Below are 22,636 nucleotides of genomic sequence, written 5' to 3' on the forward strand. Positions count from 1 at the left end.
AGCCATCTATTTATTTTGTCACAGATTTTAAAAATAAAATGCAATTGGTATTCAAAGTATACTCAATTGTCCCCTAGGTAGAATTCCCTAGGTAAAACATGAATAGAATCATATATACACACAGTATAGGAGGTGACACTCTTGAAGTGTCACCAATTCTAAGTTAAAAGCTAATATTATTACTAAAACCAACACCAAGTATTTCCACTTTGCTGAGCACTCTCCTGTACACAGCTTATCTCTTTTAATTACTATAACTGTGATATGAAAAGTGTTATTATGCTGCTCTCTGTCGTATTAAAGTGTCAAGGAAGAAAATGCATCTTTGTCCAAAGTGCCACAGTAAGTGGGTGGATACAGAATTCACACAGGACCCACCCCGCCTGCCTATGGAGCCCACACTCCAGTTCACCACTCTGAGAGGATATTAAGAATCCTTGTCTATAATCTGCCTAGTTTTACAGGTTCTGAAACTTTGCTACCTTTCCCAAGGTGGGGCCTTCTAAGACTTGCATGTCACAGACAACTCTTGTTTGCTATATATGAAAGCTGCAGTTTCAGCCAGGAAAAGAACTTGCACATACTAATTACCCTGGATTTAACTGTGTCTGTAAAAGGCTTCCCTGAAATCTCAGCCCTTGCACTCAGTCTGTCTCAGGATTCAACCTTATCTGGAAATAGCGGCCATGCAATTTTATTTACGTGAAATGAGGCCATATGGGAGCAACTGAACCCCTACTCCAATATGACTGGCATACTTATGATAATGTGGAGATAGGTGGAGACAGAGATGACGTGAGTAAATGCAAAACCATCTTCGGGGCTACAAATAGCTCACAAAAAAAAGGAGGGAGGAGTGGTTCCCTCTTAGAGACACAAGAATTTATCTTAGACTTCTAGCTCCAGAACCAGGAGATGACCCATTTCAGTCAGGCTCAATTCACAGCATTTGCGTTACTTTGTTAATGGGATTCCTGGAACTAATACATTAATTATATACAATGATGCTTACATAGGCTCTAAGCAAGGCGGTCCAGTTACATGTTCACATTACACATTTAGATTATAGCAGAAATACAATATACCTCAACTTTTAATAGGGCATCCTTGGTCTCCTTTAGCCTGCCTTTTGTCAGGTCCAGTTCGCTCTGAAGCCTCTCTTGGGAGTTCTGAAGACTAGCAATGAGTCCCTCGGCGGAGCCAAGACCTCGTTCACTTTCCCTTACCAGATCTTGGAGGCGGCCAATCTACGAGTGAACAGAGTGTTTTTAATATGCCAAACAATGGCAGAGCAGTGCCAGTCTCATGGTGTGAGAGGTTTTTTCTTAGTTTTGGCTTCGCTGAATGCATCCCTTCTTCATGAATTTGTAAGGAACACTTAGCCATGATAATCTTTACCATCTGTTATGTTTTTGAAAAGGCTTCCATGACTACAGTTTCCATTTCCCAGGACCATAATGCAAGGACTTGGACACAACTTCCCTTGGGCTCTTGGTTTAAAGGAAATTCCTGGTTAGATCAGACAATAAAATAGCTATAAAAAAGGAACCAATGCAAGATAAAGATTATATTAAAGATAAAAATAAGCGGTTTTAAAGTTTTCATTAAAATTGAACCATTTATAAATCACAAGTCAAGCCTTCATGCATTTAGGTCAATACTGGCAATCTCTTAAATATATCTCAGAGAACCAATAGTTATTTGTGCTTCCATACAGAAGTGCCACGGGAAAGAAACTTTTGAGTTGGAACTAGAAGCAAAAGGACAATTTGTTGACTGGATTGGCAGAAACCATTTAATTGTAAGGGCCAAAATCAAAGAATGAAATAAATACTCGTAAAAAATGATATGAAGTAAAAATGCATTTGAACAGAAAATGGACAAGCCTTTTTTAAAAAAATATAAGAGTATTTTCCTGAAGATATTTTCTTACAACTATAGATTTCCCAATTCAAAAATTGTCCTTCAGCACCCTCTGTTGTGGTGACATATCACATGGACAAATAAAGCTTGTCTGAAGATCAGAGGATAGAGCTTGCCACTAGGTAACCAAAGAGGTCTGGAGGTCTATACAGAGAGAGAAAGTGGGACTCACCTTCCTTTTCAGGCACAAAGCCTGCCTGCTCTTTTAGTACAGGTAACACTGTGAATATATATGCACATGTATATATGTATATGTATATATATGTATCTGTTTATATATCTGTATGTGTATATAAATATGTATATATACATGTAGGTATCTCTATGTGTGTATGTCTATATGCATATATAGGTGTCTCTATGTGTATATATCTATATGTATAGATACATACACATATATGGTATCTCTGTATGTGTATGTTAAATGAGTCTGGAGGTGGTAGTGTACAATCCTGTGATCTTGTTAGTGTCTCTATATGGACAGAAACTTTGTAAAATGATTTAAGAATTATCCCCCTTTCCCGTTTTCTAGCATACATTCATAGCCAAGGAATTAGAAAATTTGGTAAAACTTCATCCATTAAATTCTCTGAACCTAATGCCTGTCTAGACACATGATGGACGATTCTTTTGTGGTTATAACTGATAAGTTGTTTAAGTTCTTTGAATCATCTTAAAAATACAAATTTTCATAAAATGCATACATTTTCCTGATTATTAAAGGTTACCGGCATGTTCATATATAACATCCACTTACAGCGGTCTATAGCTTTACCTGCCACTGTTTTAACATCCCCATTCTGTATTCCATATTGCTTACGTGGTATGTCTTCTCAACTTTTTGTGCTGACCTGGCTAGCCCATAATTGTTCACGGCAGTAGTAAATGGGCTGTAAGAAAGATAGTGGTAACAACTGGGAGGTTATTAAACTTACAGGAATCCTAGTGTAAGTCCAGGCTCTGCCTATATAAAACAGGAGCAATAATCCCAATCTTGTGGGGTTACTTTGATAATTACATCCAAGGATATAGAAAAGATATAAGGGACGATCCATATGGAAAGAACAGAACCGGGTATGGTTGTACATGCCTACAACTACAGCATTTGGGAGATTCAAGGTCAGTCCAGGCTACACAGTGTGGTCAGGCTAGCTTGGGCACTCTGGTATGACACTGAGCTAAATTCATTACTATTTTTTAAGGAAGGGCTGGAGAGAGAGCTCAGCAGTTAAAGGCACTTGCTGCTTGAGGATCCAATTTCAATTACCAACATCCACAAAGCAGCTCAAAACGGTCTGTAACTCCAGTTCCAAGGGACCTGACACACTCTTCTGGCTTCCACAGTATCAGGCACACATGTAGTAAGAGACATACATGTAGGCAGAACACCCATATACATAAAATAAATTTTTAAAAAATTTAAAAGAAAAATAGTAATCAAATTTAATAATATGGGAATAGTCTTCTACAATCTAGTAAGTTTTCAGTTGATTAAGCATTACATGAATATAACATATTCAAAAATTTATGAACAGTATTATAAGTAGCACATAAAGAATAAAGGGAAGTTATATTAAAGAAATACAGAATTTAATTAAAGAGGAAATTAATATTTAAATAAGAAAAACTTTTAAATTGTGCCAAGTTAAATATAGTAAAATATAAAATTCAAGTGACAAGAATAGCTGATTGCTTTTTATGAGTATAATTCAGATGAGTTAATTTTAAAAAGAACTGTTGTTTGTCACTGTCAAAAATCTCCTTTTAGCATATAGAAGATCTTTATTCCTTCCGCCTGGGTGTCCTGTGGTCTCAGTAGGAATTCAGCCAAACTCCAGATAATCAGCCTGATCCAAGTCTAACCCAACACAGTTGCCTCATTCTCTAGCCACTGGGAATGAGTCAGGAGCAGTCATGGGGACGAACATATCATTCATAGAGAACTGGGATGATTTAAAGGAAAATGGGTCTCCTACTGATGCTCTTTTGTCAGCCGTGCCAAGCCCAAAGGAATGCATGGCTGAAGAAAAAAGTCAACCCGAAGAATATTAAAGAAGGCAAATCCAAGAGGAGACAAAGAAATCCAGTCCCAGTGTCACCAGTTCCAGCTCTGAATCCAATCTGCTTGAAGCTGACATTATCCTGGGACATTTAAACCCGTGTGGGTCAGTATATTTCCTTTGTCCTTCTGTTGGTTTGCACTGGAACTTCTGCTCTTCGCAACAGAGATAGAACATCTAGATTCTTACTATTATGACTCCTAAGGGACTACAGAAGGTAGACACCTCCTCCCTACAGTCCCTATCTATGCATGTGTGTTTTCTCCAACCCCTTCTCCGAGGAAGCACTGAGTGGATGTTTATAAATGAAGAACACAGACATGAGTGTAAGGCTTGTCCATGAAGTAAGCATCCACATGCTCGTGCTTAGAATCTTCTAGCAGCCTTCCACAATGCTAACAGCCAAAACATCACACGGGGACTCTGTGACATACAGGCTGCCTAACTCTACAGCTAGCTCGACAATCTTTCTCCTTTGGTGTTTGTATTTGTTGGAAGCATAAAGTACTGTGGCCCTGATGGTTAAACTGAGCTAACATAATATCACATGGACTGAAATTTTGATTTCACCCACTTAGTACATGTCACAGACAAATCTTATCACTCTTTAGTGACTTAGTAACTAGAATCTACTGCTCTGGTTTGTCCTAAGGGTAGAGGAGAGGGGACTACAAATCAAAGCCTGGGAAACAGTAAGCAATACCATTACTGCAGCTGCTGTAAAACCATATCCATACTGTCCATACTGCCATTCCAACAGCATCCTGAAACACGCCCTTTCATAATATTCCTCACTTTCCCATCTTGCCCAGCCCGTCAATCACTTATCTTCCTTTTGCAGTATGCATCTAGCTAGACTTAGAAATACTTCATTTTGTGAAACCTCTCATCCTTGCCTGGACCATGTTAATTGTCACTGCAATCACAGAGCATAAGAGTTCTTTGTACCTAACCAACCACCCGACATGTACTAAATAAATAGATGCGTCAATTACTAAAATACTTCACATATACTTACTGATTAGGGAATGAAATATCTTTAACATCTCAGTATGCAAGCATTTAACCTGTAAAAGAAACCAGTACCTCAGCTTTTCTTGACCTTGTACTATCCCCAGGTAACTAGAGGCCATGAGGTGCCTCCATGCAGGAACAGGCAATTCCCACTGCAGTACGAACAGCTCCAGAGTATGGGGGACACAGATGACACCATGTGAATTAGAAAGAGTTTAGGGAAACAAGAGTTCTGTGGAAATCTAAGCTATTGCTGAATTTCTCCTGTAAACGGTGCTGACATTTTCTCAATCGCCCTTTATTATTTGCTTACATGATAAACACAAAACTGAAGCTTCTGTCAAAGGGCATGCCCATCCGAGGCTCTCACACAGGCTGCTAAGCCCTTTCCAGAAAAATCAGTGATTTCATATCACCCTTGAAGGCTTCTGGGTGTTTATCTCTCTCCACACTCAGCAATACTGCATGACCTCCGTTTTTAATCTCAGTTAATTTTATGGTCATGGAGTGGCATTTTACAGATTCCTAGCTCTTCAATTTAGTGAGGTTAAAATTATTTTTCTTCTCTCTCTTTAGTTTATAAAAACAAAACAGTGGCGCCCATTTTTCTTACTGTTTTGTAAACACTCTAATGGTAATAAAGACATGAATTTGTTGTGCAATTTATCAACTGTTCATACCTTCCTTCCTCTTTCTTTGTCTTCTGCATATGGAATGTTTTCCTTCTTAGAAGTTTTATGTTTAACTGAACAAGCAAACAGGTCCTGCTGTGGCTTCCACTAACATTGAGGCCACAGGGGACATGCAAGGCACGGGTCACCATGACTTAGAGAGTTGAGACTGAGTCACTAAACTCTGCTCTCACATCATTGCCATGTATGCCACTCAGAGTCACTGATGGATGGGTTCTAAATGTCTCAAGGATTACTCCTTATGATTTTATACACTTATTTATATTAGAAAATTCATAGTATCTTCAGTCTTTCAGTTTTCCCCAATTGATACAGTACATGCATAATAACGTGGTTATTTATAATCTGTTTTCGCCAATGATTTGTGAATAGGTTCTATGGGAACCTTGGTTAACTGGGAAATGTGCCTATCCTTGATTTTAAGTTCAGGAAATGGAAGAGGAATCTTATCCCTGGAGATCAGAGTCAGCAGGTCAGGGATAAGGGCTGCCGGTCCAAAGGGGAGGCAGAAGCAGATGGGGCAATAAGCCAAGCAGATTCTCAGGAGCCATAGTAATGTGGCTGCAAAGCATCGCCAGGATATGGAAACATAATTGAAAATATAGTCAGGAGAAAAGTAAATTACATATTCACTGCAACTCTTCTCATAGAAGCTTCAGTATGGAGGTTGGGAAAATAGTGAGAGCAACCATTTAGAATTGAGAGAGGAAGCCCGAGGAGCCTGCATGAGAACAGACGGTCACATAAGTGTCTTCCAGTGAGAGCAGGACGGCAACTGCGTGGATTCTGATGAGAAAGTGCATTCGTAAAGTCATTGTGGGTTAGCTAGGACAACAGAAGACAAGGCTGGGCTACCATCAGTATCTACCATAAGCCTCTACCATTCTGCAAGGCAGTACTCTGTAATTTCTCTGCACAAACATTTGAAAACAATCCAAGAACGCTGAGTGCGAACTACAGCCCGCTCGGGGCAGGTGTGCCTTCTACTGTGTTTCTGTGGCAGGTTCTGGGTAACAGCAAAGCGGCCACAGAGGGCTGTATGGAGCCACGAGGTCAGAGCGGGAAGAAAAGCTGTCAAGGTGAGAAGGGCAGAGACAAGAACCGAGTCAGGGGATTAGAGGGAGCTCACCCAAGAAGCCACAGAGGATGAACTGGAAAGAGAAAGGTAAACATTAGGGAACCAGGTAGCAATCGCCCCGATGGAGGCAGAGGAGGAACAAATGTTACGTTTACAAAAGTCTTTACATATACATTTACTTATGCGTGGGGTTTTTGTTGGTTTTTTTCTTTTTTTAGTTTCTAACATTTTTCTAATATTGTATCCTTAGCCAAAGAAAAGGCTAACTAATATTCTCATACACATTCAGCCAGTTATTTTAGAAGTCAGTATCTGGACCTTATAAATTTCTCTCTCTTTAAAACGAGGTGCAGTGTAGAGAAGACGACAGTGTTAACTGCCGCTTCCATTTCACCTGAGGAGATGCCCTCTCCACTGTTCATCCCTCCACAAAAGCATTGCCACTTAGAGTTTTTGATGTCTACCTAGCGGGACATGAGCACACTGTTAGGAAAATTCAGCACCGATTCGAGACCTTTGGCCAGTTTTGCTCACCTACCTATACAGCCACCAGACTAAGTTACTACAAAGCGTACGTGTAATGTAGGCCATAGGCCTAAAGAGCTCTTGCCTCCTGATTGGCTGAGGTCAGCTTGTCTTCCAGCACTTGCTTTAGGTTTTCCAGCTCTAGTTGAAGCTGATTTTTATCCTCTTCCAGACTCAGTTTCTCCTTTTTATATTGTTCCTCCAATTCCTTACAAAGAGAAAAAAATTAAAATTAGTGAGATTGAAGTACTATGCATCTTGAGATTCCAAGAAACACAATCAAGTTAATATTTTACTTTACAAATTATCTCTCTTCATATATAATGTCACAGTTAACTGTGACACCATTTATTACTAAATGGAGTAGGTCAAATCATAGTGATATAGCCATTAGATAGTGCTGTTCATGACAAGGGTGTGTCACTCACTGGCTAAGCTACTATAGAAAAACCAGAAAAGCAAGATAGAAATCATAAATTAACACAATAAAGCAAACAGTCTCTTGAATTTTCCATTCTTTTATATTAAAATACAAAAATTCCTACAACACGGAAATTCACCATTCAAACTGTGGGATGTAGTTGAGAATTAACAAGAACAAAATGAAGGAATGGATTGTAAAACCAGTCACAGTGATAACTGCTAAAGAACTGACCTGTTTTCCAGGCATGCTACTTAATACGCGATCCTCACAGACAAGATGTGGTATGAAGCCTGTCTTAATAACCCACAGTACCAAATAAGGAACCACTTACTCATCAAAATTAGACCTACATAGAAAAGAAGGAATTATCTAGGCAGGGAACAGATAAACTTTGAGGGAAAACTTTAGAGAGAAAGTAATTCCTAAGTGTATAAACTGATGCCATGACCACTCCACAGTATGGTTAAGGGTAAGGTTTTTATTTTAGACATATGAGAGAATAGCAAGAGGCATCTGGAAAGGTCCAGGGAGGAGAGAGAAAGCAGTAGGCTGAACATGGCCAGCTGACTGGCCATGACCAGGGCTCTCTGCAAGAGACGGGAGAATAGGACAAAAAATGGAGAAAACATAGTGAGAGAAGTAGGAACAGACCAGAGAGAGCAAACATACCTGCAAGAGCAAACCCTGAAAGAATAGCAGGCTTATAAGGAGAATGAGTACCTGGGGCGGGGGTGGGGGTGGGGGGAATCCCATGAGTTGGAGGGCGTTAAGAGTATGGGAGGAGGTGAGAAGGGCTAGGATGCTAGCGTGAACTCTGAAATGTTTATTAGGTACCTGGGATACTGAAGGAGCCTGGAGGCCAGAATGAGCTTTGATATGCTCTAGGCACCACAGGTAGCCCTATGTCCCTTCTGTCAGAGGTAAGGGAAATGACTCCATTTAGAAGGGGGGGAACCAGTTTTACAAGTTCCTGTGGAATGCCAGTTTTTCTAGCTTTTGCTAGAAATCCTCCTTTAGTCCAGGCTGAGCTCATTTCTGCATATGTGAACTGCCTTTTGGTGTTTGGGGGATTGAGTTTCCTTTGGATATGCCACTAAGCAGAGTTTGAAGAGCATACCAGTTAAAAATAATGGTGGAGTAAAGGAGAACTGAGAATTCTAGGCAGAGGAAAATTAATGTCTAAACACAACGGAGGTACATAGACATGCACAGCTTGGTAAGAACACAATTTCTACAGTATAAGGTGAAGAGAGCTGTGGTAAGGTTGTGCTAGGGACCTCCATGACCAACGAGAGTTGGATGCTATTCTAGGAGTGGCCACAGGCTTTGATATACAACTGACACATAGTTGTCGTTTATTAGGGTGAAAATATTTAAATTACAACCTACAAAGGGAAAGGTGTGAGTGGGGCATCTACAGGGCTATAGGCACTGGCTTCCCCTGCATACCGGACATGCTAACTAGACTCCCCTAGCAAGCTGTGACAGCATCTGAAATAAAGTATGGAGGAAGGCTCCTGAGAGACACGGAGCCGAGGTCTTTTTCACTGGGGCCTGGTGCATGGGCACCCTCTTCCAAAGTTCCAGGGGACATGCAGGTACCCTCATTATCACACTATTGGTACACACAGTTTAAGCTGGTAAGCTTTCCATCTTGGGAGAAGCCCAGTTTCTAGGGTCCAATCAAAGGTTAAACTGTCTGACAAGAGCAGTCTTGGGTGCTATGTCATCATCTCTGCACAGGTTGTCCCTGTACTTTTGTTCAGATGGTGAACTATAGTTACAGTAGAAAATACAGTCCTTTTTGCAATAAATAAGGAACAGAGAGGTCATCTTAGCTAAATGTTCTTTTTTACTTTCATAAACATATTTATTAGTCACCCTACGATAATTCTTACCTTTTTTCTTTTATTGAAAATACTCCGGCCCATCTCTACAGTTCTCCCTCCCAGTTCTTCCTCACAGCCCCTCCCATCCAGATCCTCTCCTTGTCTCTCATTAGAAAAAGAAAAAAACCCACAGAATTCTAAGGAATAATAAAATATAAGATAAAACAAAAGCTAACAGGTCAGAATTGGACAAAACAAAAGGAAGTGTTACAGAATATTATTTTAAGGTGTGTTACTTTTGTTTATGCTGTAGAACAGTTGTTTAACCATATAAAGTCATGTTGCTTTTGTTTAATGCTGCATTTGTTTAACTGTGAAGCTGTGATTCTTTGCCTGTCTAAAACACCTGATGATCTAATAAAGAGCTGAACAGCCAATAATGAGGCAGGAGAAAGGATAGACAGGGCTGGCAGGCAGAGAGAATAAATAGGAGTGGGAATCTGGAAAGATGAGGAGGAAGCAAGATAGAACAAGGAGAGGAGGGAGGATGCTAGGGGCCAGTCACCCCTCCAGTCAGGGAGTAAGAAGAATAATAAGATACACAGAAGTCAGAAAGGGCAAAGCCCAGAGGGAAACAGTAGATGGGATAACTTAAGAAAACCTGGCTAGAAAGAAGCCAAGCCAAGGGAGGCGTTTATAAGTAAGAATAAGCCTCTGTGTGTGGTTTATTTGCAAACTGGGTGGTGGGCCCCCCAAAAGAGCTAAAAGAGTCAAAGAGTAAACAGTAATAAAACAACCAACAACACGTAAGGCCCAAGAGACCCACTGTTGGCACACTCAGGAATCCCATAAAAACACTAAACTGGAAGCCATAGTATGTAACAGAGGACCTGGTGCAGAGCCCTTGCGCCTGCGGCCTCAGTCTCTGTGAGTTCACGTGTACTCTGATCCTGTTGATTTAGAGGGCCTTGCCATCCACACCCACCCCGGCATCTCCCATCCCCTCTGGCTCTTACACTCTTTCTGCCTCCTCTTCCAGCATTTCCTGAGCCCTGAGAGGAGGGATTTGAGAGACACGTCCCATTTAGTGCTGAGTGTCCCAAGGTCTCTCAGGTCTGGCTGTGGTTCTCTGTATTTGTTCCCATCTGCTGCAGCGGGGAGCTTCTCAGATGCTGGCTGAGCCAGGCACTGATCTGTTTCCCCTAGATGCTCTTTGACATTAGAGAAAAGGTCGTTCTGGAAGGAAGCTGGTTTCAGTTCCCACACTTACTATGTTAACTGGGCAGCAGCAAGGGAAGGAGGCAGAGGGAGGAAACAAGCTATTTGGGTAAGTGGTACAGGTAAGGCAGCTCAGAGGGCTCTGGGGCAAATCCCTTCAAACAGTAACTTTCTCTCCAGGCGCTCATGCGCCTCAGGAGGTAAGCAAAAAGTCACAAGTGTGGTGAAGGAAAGCTTGGACGATTCTCAAAGGCTTCTCTCTAGCTTCATAAGAGCAAGAAAAATGGCTGGGGGGAGGAGCTCTGGCCAACCCAGCTGTGAGTCTGAGTCCCCAAGACTTGCACAGCTGCCTGCAGCCCAAGCAGAGTGGGTGCTCCAGCTGCAACTTTGATGGGGTGGGCGTTTGGAAGCTGCAGCTGCTTCTGAATCATTCCTGCTCCACACAGCTCTTCATCCGTGCTCCTGCTAGGAACCCCAGGAATCACTCATCGCTTCCCCAATTTGGACACTGGTGTAATTGTTACTTCGGTCTGTTACAGGCTCCCTTTCTGGGGTGAGCCAGTATGTACTGCTTCTCCAAGGAAGCCTCAAACACAACACAGAGCTTTTGGATGTGCTCACATACAACAAACTTCAAGTCATCTTTCCAGTGGCAAATGTGTTCTGAAACAGATTTTGTGAACCGTAAGTGCGGCACTGGAGAGATGGCTCAGTAGTTAAGACTGCTCTTCCAGAGGACCTGGGTTTCATTTCCAGCTCCTACATAGTGGTTCACAGCCATCTGTAATTCCAGTTCCAGGGGCTCCAATGTCCTCCATTGGCCTCAACAGCCATTGCACGCATGTGGTGCACACATGTATGTACAGGAAAAATGCTCACTCATAAAATAAAAATAAACACATGGAGATTATTTTATAAAAGAACTGTACGAGGGCTAAGGTAGATTTGCAGGGAGCACAAAATCCAGAATTTTTTTTACTAAAGACAAACTGGAGCTTGCTTAAATAACAGCTAAGAGTAGGACACCATCAACTAAAAATGAATGTTAATAAGAAGGGCGAGCAATAGCTAGGGAGGAAATCACGAGCAGCCGTGTCCACTGCATGCATTGGTGTGCAACCCTGAACAGGGCACAGCCGCCTCCTTAAGCAAGCACAGGACCACGCAAGGAGGGGACATGTGAGCTGGCACAGAGACAGTGGCAATCAGTCTTGAGAAAGAGTGTGAAAATGAACACATAATAGTTCAGAGAGAAACAACACTCTTAAGAGAAAATCTCACTTAAATTTTTAATTTTTACATCTTAAAATATTTCTTCCAGCACTTATGTCACAAAATGAAGGGGTATTAAGGCAGAATATCTAAATTTGCATTCAATCTATTCCACTTAATCAGGTTCAGGGATTTGCAAAAAAAAATCATTTAGGCTAATAAAATATAGCATATATTTTATAATAAAGATGACACTAATCTCCAAGTCATGAGTATCAAGGAACATACCACAGAAAAATCACTTGTAAACTACAAAGTGCTACTATATAGAACATTAGCACCCTTATTAATAAACACCTGCATGAGGGTATTTCAATGCTGTATGATTTGACAGACCTGAGACTTGAGATCCAATCAATTCTTACAAATTGCATGTAACTGAGCTCATCCCCTTACCAGGAAAGAGGGTGCAGCAACCAATCAATTGTCATAAGCATAAATAAAAAATATTGTGTAAAGCATCAGTACAGCATGTGGCATATGACAACAAACGCCAGTGACATTATTGATCGCCATGGCTACGACATGTCTGAATACTCAACATTTGTTCTTACTTGATCCTTACAGGAACACTATAGGACACATCACATCCTCTTCTGTCAGAGAAGGTGCCAGAGGTGCAGCTTAGATTCCATGCCACCATAGCTGGGTAGCAAAGAGCTAAGTGTACAGGACCAGGTGTGTCACATGATTTGCATTTTCTACTGTGTAATATTGGCTGTTATATAATATCATAGAAGATTATTCAAGGAAGGAAGGAAAATAAAAACACACATGCATGAATAATGTTCCCAGGGAAGGAAGCTATCTACTAGAAAGATGTGCTCCGGTAAGTTAAAGCTTCTTGTATGGTACAGTTATCTCATAATGAAAAAGCCCCAGGTCAAAGAATGTTTCTGTTATGCCTTGCGTTACATAATCTGTGCTAACAAACCAGGCTGTAACCAAGAGCTTAATGTAAGCCCAGTGGGGTGGAGCATGCACTTGGGAGGTAGAGGCAGGAGAATGACAAGGACAAGACCAGACTGAGTTACCCAGTGAGGCCACATCTCAAGAGAAGGACAGGGAAGAAATCTCACTTTTATGGGTATTACTCCTGGAACCATGATTTAAGCATGATGACAAGACAGGAGTCATGAAACTTGAGCAACTATTCTTCCACAATACGGGTCGTGTTGGACCATCACCACACGATCACCTGTTTAAACTGTCGTGGTGACTGAAGTTCCCACTCACCATTTGTAGCTTCTTCTTATCTCTGCTTGCACTGCTGTGCACAGCCTCCATCGCCATGTGGTGCTTCCAGGCTAATTCTTCCAAAGTCTTCGAATGGGCCTCGTTTAGCTGGGCCACCTCGCCTTCCAATCTATTCTGCAGGGTTTTAAGCTCCATTTCATAATATTCTTGCTGAGCTCTCTTTGCTTCATTTACTTTCTTGAATGAAAACAAATAAAAATTAAGAACTGGTACCTCCTTTTTCATTAGTGCTATCGATCTCTGAACACCTTAGGCATATGTAAACTGGAATGAACTAATTGGTTTCAGACCTAGACTTTGAAACCTTACAATTGGTGTTCCCAGAGAGTGACAAGGAGGCTGAGGCAAAATAAAATATTTAAAATAAAGAAATAAAAGAAACTGTTGCTGTATCAGAATCAAATGTGGGTTTGTGCAATGGCAAACTTAAAAGACAAAGGTTTTTGTATAGTACACAAAATAGCTTATCTATTAACTACTCAAATAATATTATTCAGAACAACTGGTGTGTGTCAATTATTTGCCCTTTAACCAATCACAATCCATCGATAAAAGGAAGTAAAAACACAGTGGCAATAGTTTTATGAGCTCTATGAAAGGGTGTCTATTGCATGTTGCTAGAAAATACAGATATAACCTGGGTGGGTAGAAAAGTGTGTGTGTGTGTGTATGAGAGAGGGGGGGGAGAGGGAGAGAGAGAGGGAGGGGGAGAGGAAGAGAGGGAAAGAGAGAGAATGAGAATATGAATCAATTCAATTTGGGAAGAGAAAATATAGAGCTGGTAATGACATGTTCTCTCACTTAATTTACACAAGCCCAGAAGGCATCCAGAGAAAACTCATTTACATCTCTTGTCAAAAGCATGGGTTCATAACCATTTCCACTGACTTTCAGAATTTTGAAAGGCAAAAAAGTAGTTAAGCAGGAGGCAAATATGGAGGAAGACAGAAGGCCTAATGCTTCTGAGGCACACTAGTTACCACAGGCTACGTAAGTCTGGGAATACTGACAGAAGAGAGATGGGGCTCAGAAACAGGCAGGAGACAGACAATGAAAGGAGTCTTCATACTATAACCTTGGATTTTTATTATGGAGGGAATGAGAAATCACACACACACACACACACACACAGAGAGACATATGCATGCATGTATGCACTTACACACAAACACTTCAAATAGTCAGCTTTGCATAGGCTATGGAAAGCAGCTAGGAGGGTGTCACTATCATCCATACAAGCAATGACACCTATTGAAACTTGTGGTCTGTCGATGGGTATGAAGAGAAGGGGATGGATAGAATAAAAATGTGTGAAGGGAGTAGAACCAGCAGGTCTTAGTAACAGATAAGGAGATTGGAAAAAAGAAACTCCTTCAACTAGGCCAAGTAAGGAATGCAATAAACTGTTTTAAAGGGAGAGAAATCCTGTGCATAGTGCCATGACATTTTATCAAAACCATAAATAGAGACAACGAGAGTTAAATATATGAGACTCAAAGGAAAAGATCTGGCTGTTAGCAGTAGATTTGCAGCGATCAGTAAACAAATGGCCCTTGATGTTACCACAACAGACAGATGAGCGTGTGGAGTGAAAGAAAACACTGGGCAGATCTGGACAGGAAGGTCATCACTGTAGCCTGCAGGGTTCGCAGCTGGGCAACATCATTGGTTACCCCCCATCCCTGGTAGCAAGCAGAGCACTTTCTGATACCATGAAAGCTAGCCAGCAGGGATGGCACTTCCCAGTAAGTACCAGCTTGATGTCTGCATGTCCCATGACTCAAGCTTGTGGTGTCTTCAGCAGCAGAGTCTTACATCAAGTTCTGGGGCATCACTAAGAGCAATAGTGCTGATGGCAGGAATGTTTTCATAGTAACCATTTGCCTTCTGATTGGATTTAAGACCCGTTCCACAAGACAGAACGCTTGTCTGGTAGTGTTATCTGGGCAAAGGACCTATGGCTGGGTCGGTCATAGGCCCCAGGGGAAACCTACACTATTCTTCTGTCCAACTAACATTGATTTAAACTGTCCCCCACATACTTATACCTGAGGCTACTGCGGCTCTCAATTCTCAGCAGACAAGTTTCCTTTTGCAGTAGATGGAGATTACTATAGAGATTCATATCACAAAGTGCAGAGGATAAGAAGTGGGGGAGTGCTGAACCCTAAATGGGACATCTACACCACAGTCCCTACCCTCAAGGCTCAGGAATCATCTCAGAGGAAGAGTCAGAAAATTCAGCCAGGAGTAGTGGAGAGTTGCTTTGGAAGTATTTTGTGGCCATTACAGGACCATCGTAAATACGAATTTACAGGGACTATGGCAGATGCACAAGGCCTACGCAAGAGCAAGCTAGCCAAAATCCCAACATGAATGGGGAAGGGGCTCACAAAGTCTCACCTCTGGCTAAGGAGCTACAGGCAATTGATGGCTGCTAGGGTGCAGTTCTTAATGGGTCGCCCATGTTCCTGTGGATGGCCCTGCACCCACACACATACTTAGGAAGCATTTAGTGGACTCAGTGGGTTTAAAAAGAGCCCGTGAATTTGGGAGGGAAAGATGGTAGAGCTATGGGAAGAGTTGAGAGGGGAAAGATTTGATGAAAACACATTATAACACAATCATGTGTGAAATTCTCAGCCAATAATTGTTTTTATTAAAAATCAATGGAAATGGAATGGGAAAAATCAATGGAAATGGAATGGGTAGAGCTGGAAATTTTACAAGTAAGACTTACAGCCAAAGAGGTAGAAGAGGAATGAGAGAATGTGTAATACCAATATTAACTGTGGGGAGAGGTACAAATAGTACAATGGGAGATTCACCAATCTCATGACAACTACAGAAGGGGAAACTGAGGCAAACCCAGATTTTTTACGGCATGGTAGTAAGAGCAGGCAGCATCAGGTTAGGGAGTGAACTAGAGTGAGCACAGGGCAACAACAGATACTTCTAGATAGATTTAAATACTGGAAAGAGAAGGGAGAGGATAGCCCAAACTCATGCTTGTTTCATGGGGGATAATAAATGGCTTTCGATGAAACTATCCAATAAATAAGCAGCAACTGTGGTATAGAAAAAAAATCACAATGTTGCTGTAAGAATTTTCACAACTTGACATTTGCTGTCTTCTCTTTACTCTTTTGTAAAAATTTCCTAGGATCCAAACATCATGTTAAAGGCCTTTGTCCTAGCTACTGGGGAGGCTGCCATGAAGGATTATAAGTTCAGGACCAGCTTTAGCTAAGTCTTAAAGAGACCCTGCTTCAAAATAAAAAGTGAAAAGAGCCTGGGAATAGAGTTCAGATGCAGGGCATTTTCATAACACTTATAAGGTATAGGGTTCATTCCAAGTTCAAAAAGAAAAACGCAAACCAGAAAGAGAGGAAGGAAATGGAGGTGGGGGAAGGGAGAGAAAGAAATGGAAGCTTCCTAGGAATAACATACACCACTTACTTAAAAAGGTATGTTTAATATGATATTTAATAAAATACAAATCCCAATGAAATAAGAGTTAACTCAATTTCTGGTTTAAAATAAATTGAAATTCTTAGACGTTTATAAAATAAATTATTACCCAAATACATAAAATTGCACAGCCTCCCTTTCCCCATTTCTCAAAAACAACCCAACAAACAATAGACTAAGAAGTGTTCCTGTGCAGCAAGAGTCAGGATCTGACCTTCCCTTCCCATTCACTGGGCACCCACCACAAACTTCCCTTCCTGTCCTCAGGGCACCTGTCTTCCAGGCACCCATGATGAACATCCCGGTCCCGTCCTCCGGGCAGCCATGACGAACTTCCCGGCCCATCCTCCGGGCAGCCATCACAATACCTTCTCCAGCTCCAGCACCTGCTGCTTCTGTTCCTCATCCAGACTCTGCGTTCTGCTTTGCAGAAAGGCTCTTTCCTCTTCAAGCTGACATAATCTCTCGTTGGCTCTGCATTTTTCTGATTCTAAATCTTTAATTGTAACTTCCTGGGTCAACTGAGTTGCTTGAAGCATTCCAATATGACCTAGAAACCGCCCCCACAAAATAAATCTCCTTAATTTTTAAGTCCGTTGACATGAAAGTGTGTCTCTAAGGACACAACTGTACTTCACATCTGAGTGGGCCGTAAGCAGGGGTAGGAGAAGGGCTTTGGCTTCCTCACTGTTCAAAGGGAAATATTCACTTATGGGAATATCTTAGACAATTATAATCCTTTAAAACAGAGAGCCCATTTTTGTTTCCTTTTCGAGACAGGGAGACAGAGTTTCTCTGTGGCTTTGGAGGCTGTCCTGGAACTAGCTATTGTCCACCAGGCTGGCCTCGAACTCACAGAAAGCCCTTTTTTGCACCACTAATGTTGTTCCATGGTAGCAGCTCACGTTTTAAAAAAGGAGAAGAATGCAAGCTAAACAAGTTGAGGTAGGGGCAACTCCTCAGTAGCTCATGTCAGCGTCTCCCGGGAGTAACCGAGGAAGGAGAAGATGCATTACTAACACTGTGAGATGAAAATGAGCCACTTATTACTTTCTATTTTCTCTTTCGCTCCCACTCCTTTCCATCTCTGCTTCTAGTCTCTTCCTGGAAGAATATGTATGCAGGGAACAAATGTAAAGGGGAGATGTGGGATCTGGAGTGCGGAGCAGGCTCTCATACAAAGCACCATGTAATTGGAGATCTCAAAGAACCCTGGACACACAGCCAGAGAACCTACTGCAGCCCAAGGAGTGGGAAAGCCTGAGCTAGGTCCATCTCTGTGGGCACGCAAACAGCTTGCATAATTCAGATGCGTGCTGAAGGTCATTAAAAACGACCACTTTATGGGCAAGAAGTCACCAGTGAGCCAATCAAAATGCAAGGGGGTCCTGAAACAGCTCCACTGGATACACTATCCACTCAGATAAAAAGCAACTTCAGACCTGATCTGGATCAGCATCTTCCTACTAACCAAGGGCTACGAAATCACATGGGTCTGACAGACAGACAGACAGACAGAGGGAGAGAGGGAGGACAGAAAAGAATAAATGTCTTATTTTTGTGGAGTGGATTCTATAAAATATATTCCTAAAACAAAAAAACATATGAGGCATCCTGAGGCAGGATATTAAGACGGGAGAAGATGTGGACATGGGCAGGAAAAGGAGCCACTAGGTTCAAAGCTAGTGCAATTAAAATATGCTGTGAAAATTGCTTACATGTGACACTGCTCATTTTACACAAAGGTATTCCCAAATAAGCAAGTAAAAACAGCAATAAACCTTGCTTAAGGCCTGAGCATACATAACTATATTTGGTCTTTGGCCTTCCCCAGATATTTTAGGGAATCTCACCAACTAGGTGATTAACTTTTGTTGACAGTAAATGCTTCGTGTGATTTGGGGAAGTTACCCTGACTAAAATCCTTGACTGGAACACCACAGAACACCCTTGACAGCTCTAAAGATGGTACACAGAAACACAGCAACATCATAAACTTGGCTACTGAGAAGTCCACGCCCACATGTAGGTGTGTCAGATTTGATCACCTCTTTTCTTTTGACCCTGGTTTAAATCTATGTTAAAAATCTCTTCAGAGAAACAAAATGGTTCATTCTGAGAATCCTTTCCACAGTGAAGTCAAAGACCTGGCTTAACCTCAGTGGAGTTCTAGAAGCAATCCCAAAGGCTGCTCCAGGGTGGGAGGAGAGTTGGGGAAAGGGACTGTGCCCCACAACTGTTGACAGTTTCATCATTCCATTGTTATAATTACTCATAAAGATATTAGATATTATTTTAAAATAAAACATAGTCTAAATTAAGATATTAGAAGGGATGGAAAATATCAAATTAGCAGAACTCTCAAAATACTCAGGTATTATTTTGAATAAACAGCAAAGGGTTGAGCACCAAGCTATGGTAGACATACTAGCTTTGAGGACAAGGTCTGAAGCTTGCTGTTGCAAACGCTCCCGGGCAGCTGCCAGCTCACTCTCCACTTCCTTGTGCTTGCTTAACAAGGCCATTTCTCCCTCCTTGGCGTCATCAAGCTGTTTTTGAAGAACCTAAGAAAGATCAAATAGCCATAATCAAAATGCAAACATGACACTGAGCTAAATAATTTATTTAAATTACAAGCATCGCCTTTTCTTTTCCTGGAAATTTCTGTGTAACTAAGACTATTAAATTTGTTAGATGAGGTAACACAATCTGACGTTTTAAGTCATATGACCCAATTAGGGAAGTCTATTTCTACCCTGCCTAATGTATTCTAATGTTCTGCTGATACTAACACAGCCAGAAAACTTGTAGAGGCTTTTGGCATCTTTTCTGCATGTGGCCTATCTCATAGTAAATTATTTTTTGTTTGTTTGTTTGTTTGGTTGGTTGGTTGGTTTTTGAGGCAATGTTTCTTTGTATAGCCCTATCATTTGTAGACTAGGCTGACCTCAAACTCAAGAGATCTGCCTAGCTCTGCCTCCTGAAAGCTGGGGCTAAAGGTGTACACCATCAAAAATAATATTTTTTTGTTCAGTGTCTAAATACCAAATAAGGAGGCAGACTATCCTTATTGAAGACAAAAAGAAAAGCACAATTAACCCCTAGCTTAATATTTCAACTTTCCCAAGACACTGATGGAAATAATGAGAGTAAGCTGTTTAAATGAAATCCACTCATAGAACCAACAAGATTTTTGGGTTCTTGATGTCTGAACTTCTAACAGAATAGGTAAATGTAATAAAAATTACCCCTCCCAGTTTTTTACCTCACAAAGGCAAAGACAAAAAATGGGGTGGGTGGGGGGCAGGGTGTAATAAAGTGGCATGAATGTAAACAGCTGATCCTAAAGCCAGCCAGGCTGTTCTCCAAATCAACAAAATAGCGCATATGAAAGGTGGTTAGGGATGAGCAATGGCTTAGCAGTTCTTGCAGAGAAGTCGAGTTCAGTTCCCAAGCATCCACATGGTGGCTTACAACCATCCATTAACAGATACATGTAGGTAAAATACCCATACCCATAAAATAAAATAAATAAATCCAAAATAAGAGTTTTGTTTTTTTTAAGTGGTGGTGGGGGTGTGTGGAGACTGCTCAGTGAGTAAAGTGTCTGCCATCCAAATGTTTGGATAAGGTTCAGGTTCCCGGAACCCAGTGAAAGCCAGGTGAGAATGGTGGTCAATATCAGAGCTAGGGAGGCAGAGGCCAGGAATCTACAGAGCAAGCTGGCTAGCTTGAATATCTGAAATGGCAAATGGAGCCCTCTTGGTTTTAGCAAAAGACTCTGCCTCAACATGGAAGATGGCAGAGCAATCTGAGAAAACACCCAGTGTCAACCTCAGGCTTACACACACACACCCACACACACACGCACGCACCCACGCACGCACGCACGCGCGCACACACACACATACAAAGAAAGAAAGAACAGACTAAAGGACCACACCCACTCACCTGTACATTGCTTTCAGCTGTGGCTAGTGCCAACTGCAACTTTTGGCATTTGTCAAGAAGACTGCTGGCTTCATCCTGCACCATCTGCAACTCAGTCTTTAATTTTCCTATGGTTTTTCGCAAAATGGCTTCTTGTCCCTGGAACTCTTTGCGAAGATCGGCCTCCTTGTCCCTGCTAGCCTGCAGGCTTTCCGCTGTGAAGAGCTGTGACCTTTTCAAATTATCAAGCTCGCGCTCATAAAATGACTGAGCTTTGTTCAACTTGCCTTCATATTCCTCGATGAGCTTTTTCTTTTCAAGTCTCAGCTCTTCCAGGGTGCTGTTCAAGGCCTCCACCTCCATCCTGTGGAGCTCCTCTGCCTTCTCCTGTCCCTTGTTCACTGAGGCACTGTGGTCCTGCTGTGACTTCAACAGCTCTTGGACTTCCCGTCTGTGGGTGGTTCTCAAATCTTCCAGGGCCAGCCGTTTGTCCTTTTCAAACTGTACCTGGAGCTGTCCAAAGCTTCGCAACCTCTCTTCAAATTTCCTTCTAATCTCTTCGACCTCCCGCGACATGGTCACTATGCGCTGGACATGCTGGGCCTCTGCACAGAGTTGCATGTCCTCAACCCTGTGCTTATAGGCTTCAAATTCTGTCAAAGCCTGCTGCTTCATCTTCACATGATCTTCTAAAGATGCTTCCAGAACTTGGATCTTTCTCTTAAGGTCTAACTCCTCTGTTACCTTGCTTTTATATAGCAGTATTTTTTCTCTGGTTTCTGCGAGAATTTGTTGGATTTCTTCTTCATGAGCATCTTTGAGTGCCTGAATTGCAGACTCATGCTCATCGTTTTTAGTATTCAAAGCATATATTACCTACATGGTTTTGAAGAAGGGAGAAGAATTCAGCACGTATTCTGTCACATCCTGAAGTTAATTCTTTTATTTGGATTGTCTTTTTTCTATGCAAATATTATTTCTGAACAAATATTAAACACTGTAACATCATGCAATTGATTTGCTTTGAAAATTTCTATCTTTGCACAGACTTTTAAATTGTTATTTTAAAACATTCAAGATCACTCACTTTTAGAAATGCACAATTACAATTCCAACACTCAAGAGACTAAGGAGGAAGGATAGAAATTTACTATATACACACTGAATGACAGGCCATCTTGGAATACATAGAAACTTTGTCTGTCTGTCTGTCTCTGGTTCTGTCTCTCTTCCCATCTCTTTCTCAGAAAATCATTCAAAATTAAGGATGATGTACTATAGAAGAAAGTATGAAAGGAAGAACAGTGGTCATTTGGCCAGAGAAGGTAGTTCTCCGCACAACCCAGGCCAGCATTGTGAGGGCTACAGAAGAGATGAGGAGAAAAGTCTCCCCACTTTGCATCATGACCTTGTATCACATTCACAGAGCTCAAGATTTTACGGTTCCCCAGAGCCCTTTTTGTGTGTTAAAAGACACATATATACTTAAATATATAAACTTACACATCCCCCTTTTCTAGCTCCCTTATAGCTTGCTTTTTTTTAAGGGTTTAGAACTATTTTATTGACAGTGTACACAATCTGCTGTGTTTTAAACTAGTGAGTGAATGTAAATGTAAACCTGACTTGGGCAGGGCCTCTGCTGTCCACAGAGCCTTAGGGAGCAGCAGCATGTGATGCCAAGGAGGCTCCAGAACTACAGGGCTCAAAGAATATAGGGTCGGTCCCCTTAGGCCTGATCAGCCCTATGCTCTAGCACTCCTAGGGGCATCTGAAGTGGACATGATCGTGTGGGACTGAATTCTCAGTCTCTGAGATCTAATGTCCCCTCCAGGTGAACTGAATTACAGACACTGGAGAAATCCACATATATGGTGGTGATCAGAGGAGACCACAGCAAACCACATTGAGTGTGAGAAAAGGAAGAACACTTGTTTTATCCC

At 41.6% G+C, this 22,636-nt stretch overlaps 1 protein-coding gene across 12 annotated transcripts in view; it reads right to left on the bottom strand.

Moving 5' to 3' along the window:
* Nucleotides 1–22,636, bottom strand: part of Fam184a (family with sequence similarity 184 member A) — a 110,093-nt gene that overhangs the window by 43,404 nt on the left and 44,053 nt on the right. For all 12 annotated transcript variants that reach the window (XR_005869423.1, XM_040728115.1, XM_021229086.2 and 9 more), the window contains exons 2-7: nucleotides 20,715–21,569; nucleotides 19,192–19,327; nucleotides 17,132–17,313; nucleotides 13,272–13,469; nucleotides 7,378–7,500; nucleotides 1,086–1,247 (exon numbers count right to left, since the gene is read on the bottom strand). Coding sequence is in view for 11 of the 12 variants with exons in the window: in XM_040728115.1 (XP_040584049.1) it covers nucleotides 1,086–1,247; nucleotides 7,378–7,500; nucleotides 13,272–13,469; nucleotides 17,132–17,313; nucleotides 19,192–19,327; nucleotides 20,715–21,569 (1,656 nt within the window). In the remaining variant the exon portion in view is untranslated. The remainder of the gene's footprint in view (nucleotides 1–1,085; nucleotides 1,248–7,377; nucleotides 7,501–13,271; nucleotides 13,470–17,131; nucleotides 17,314–19,191; nucleotides 19,328–20,714; nucleotides 21,570–22,636) is intronic.

The sequence above is a fragment of the Mesocricetus auratus genome, unplaced genomic scaffold (assembly GCF_017639785.1).
Source record: "Mesocricetus auratus isolate SY011 unplaced genomic scaffold, BCM_Maur_2.0 Super-Scaffold_100018, whole genome shotgun sequence".
Taxonomy (NCBI): domain Eukaryota; kingdom Metazoa; phylum Chordata; class Mammalia; order Rodentia; family Cricetidae; genus Mesocricetus; species Mesocricetus auratus.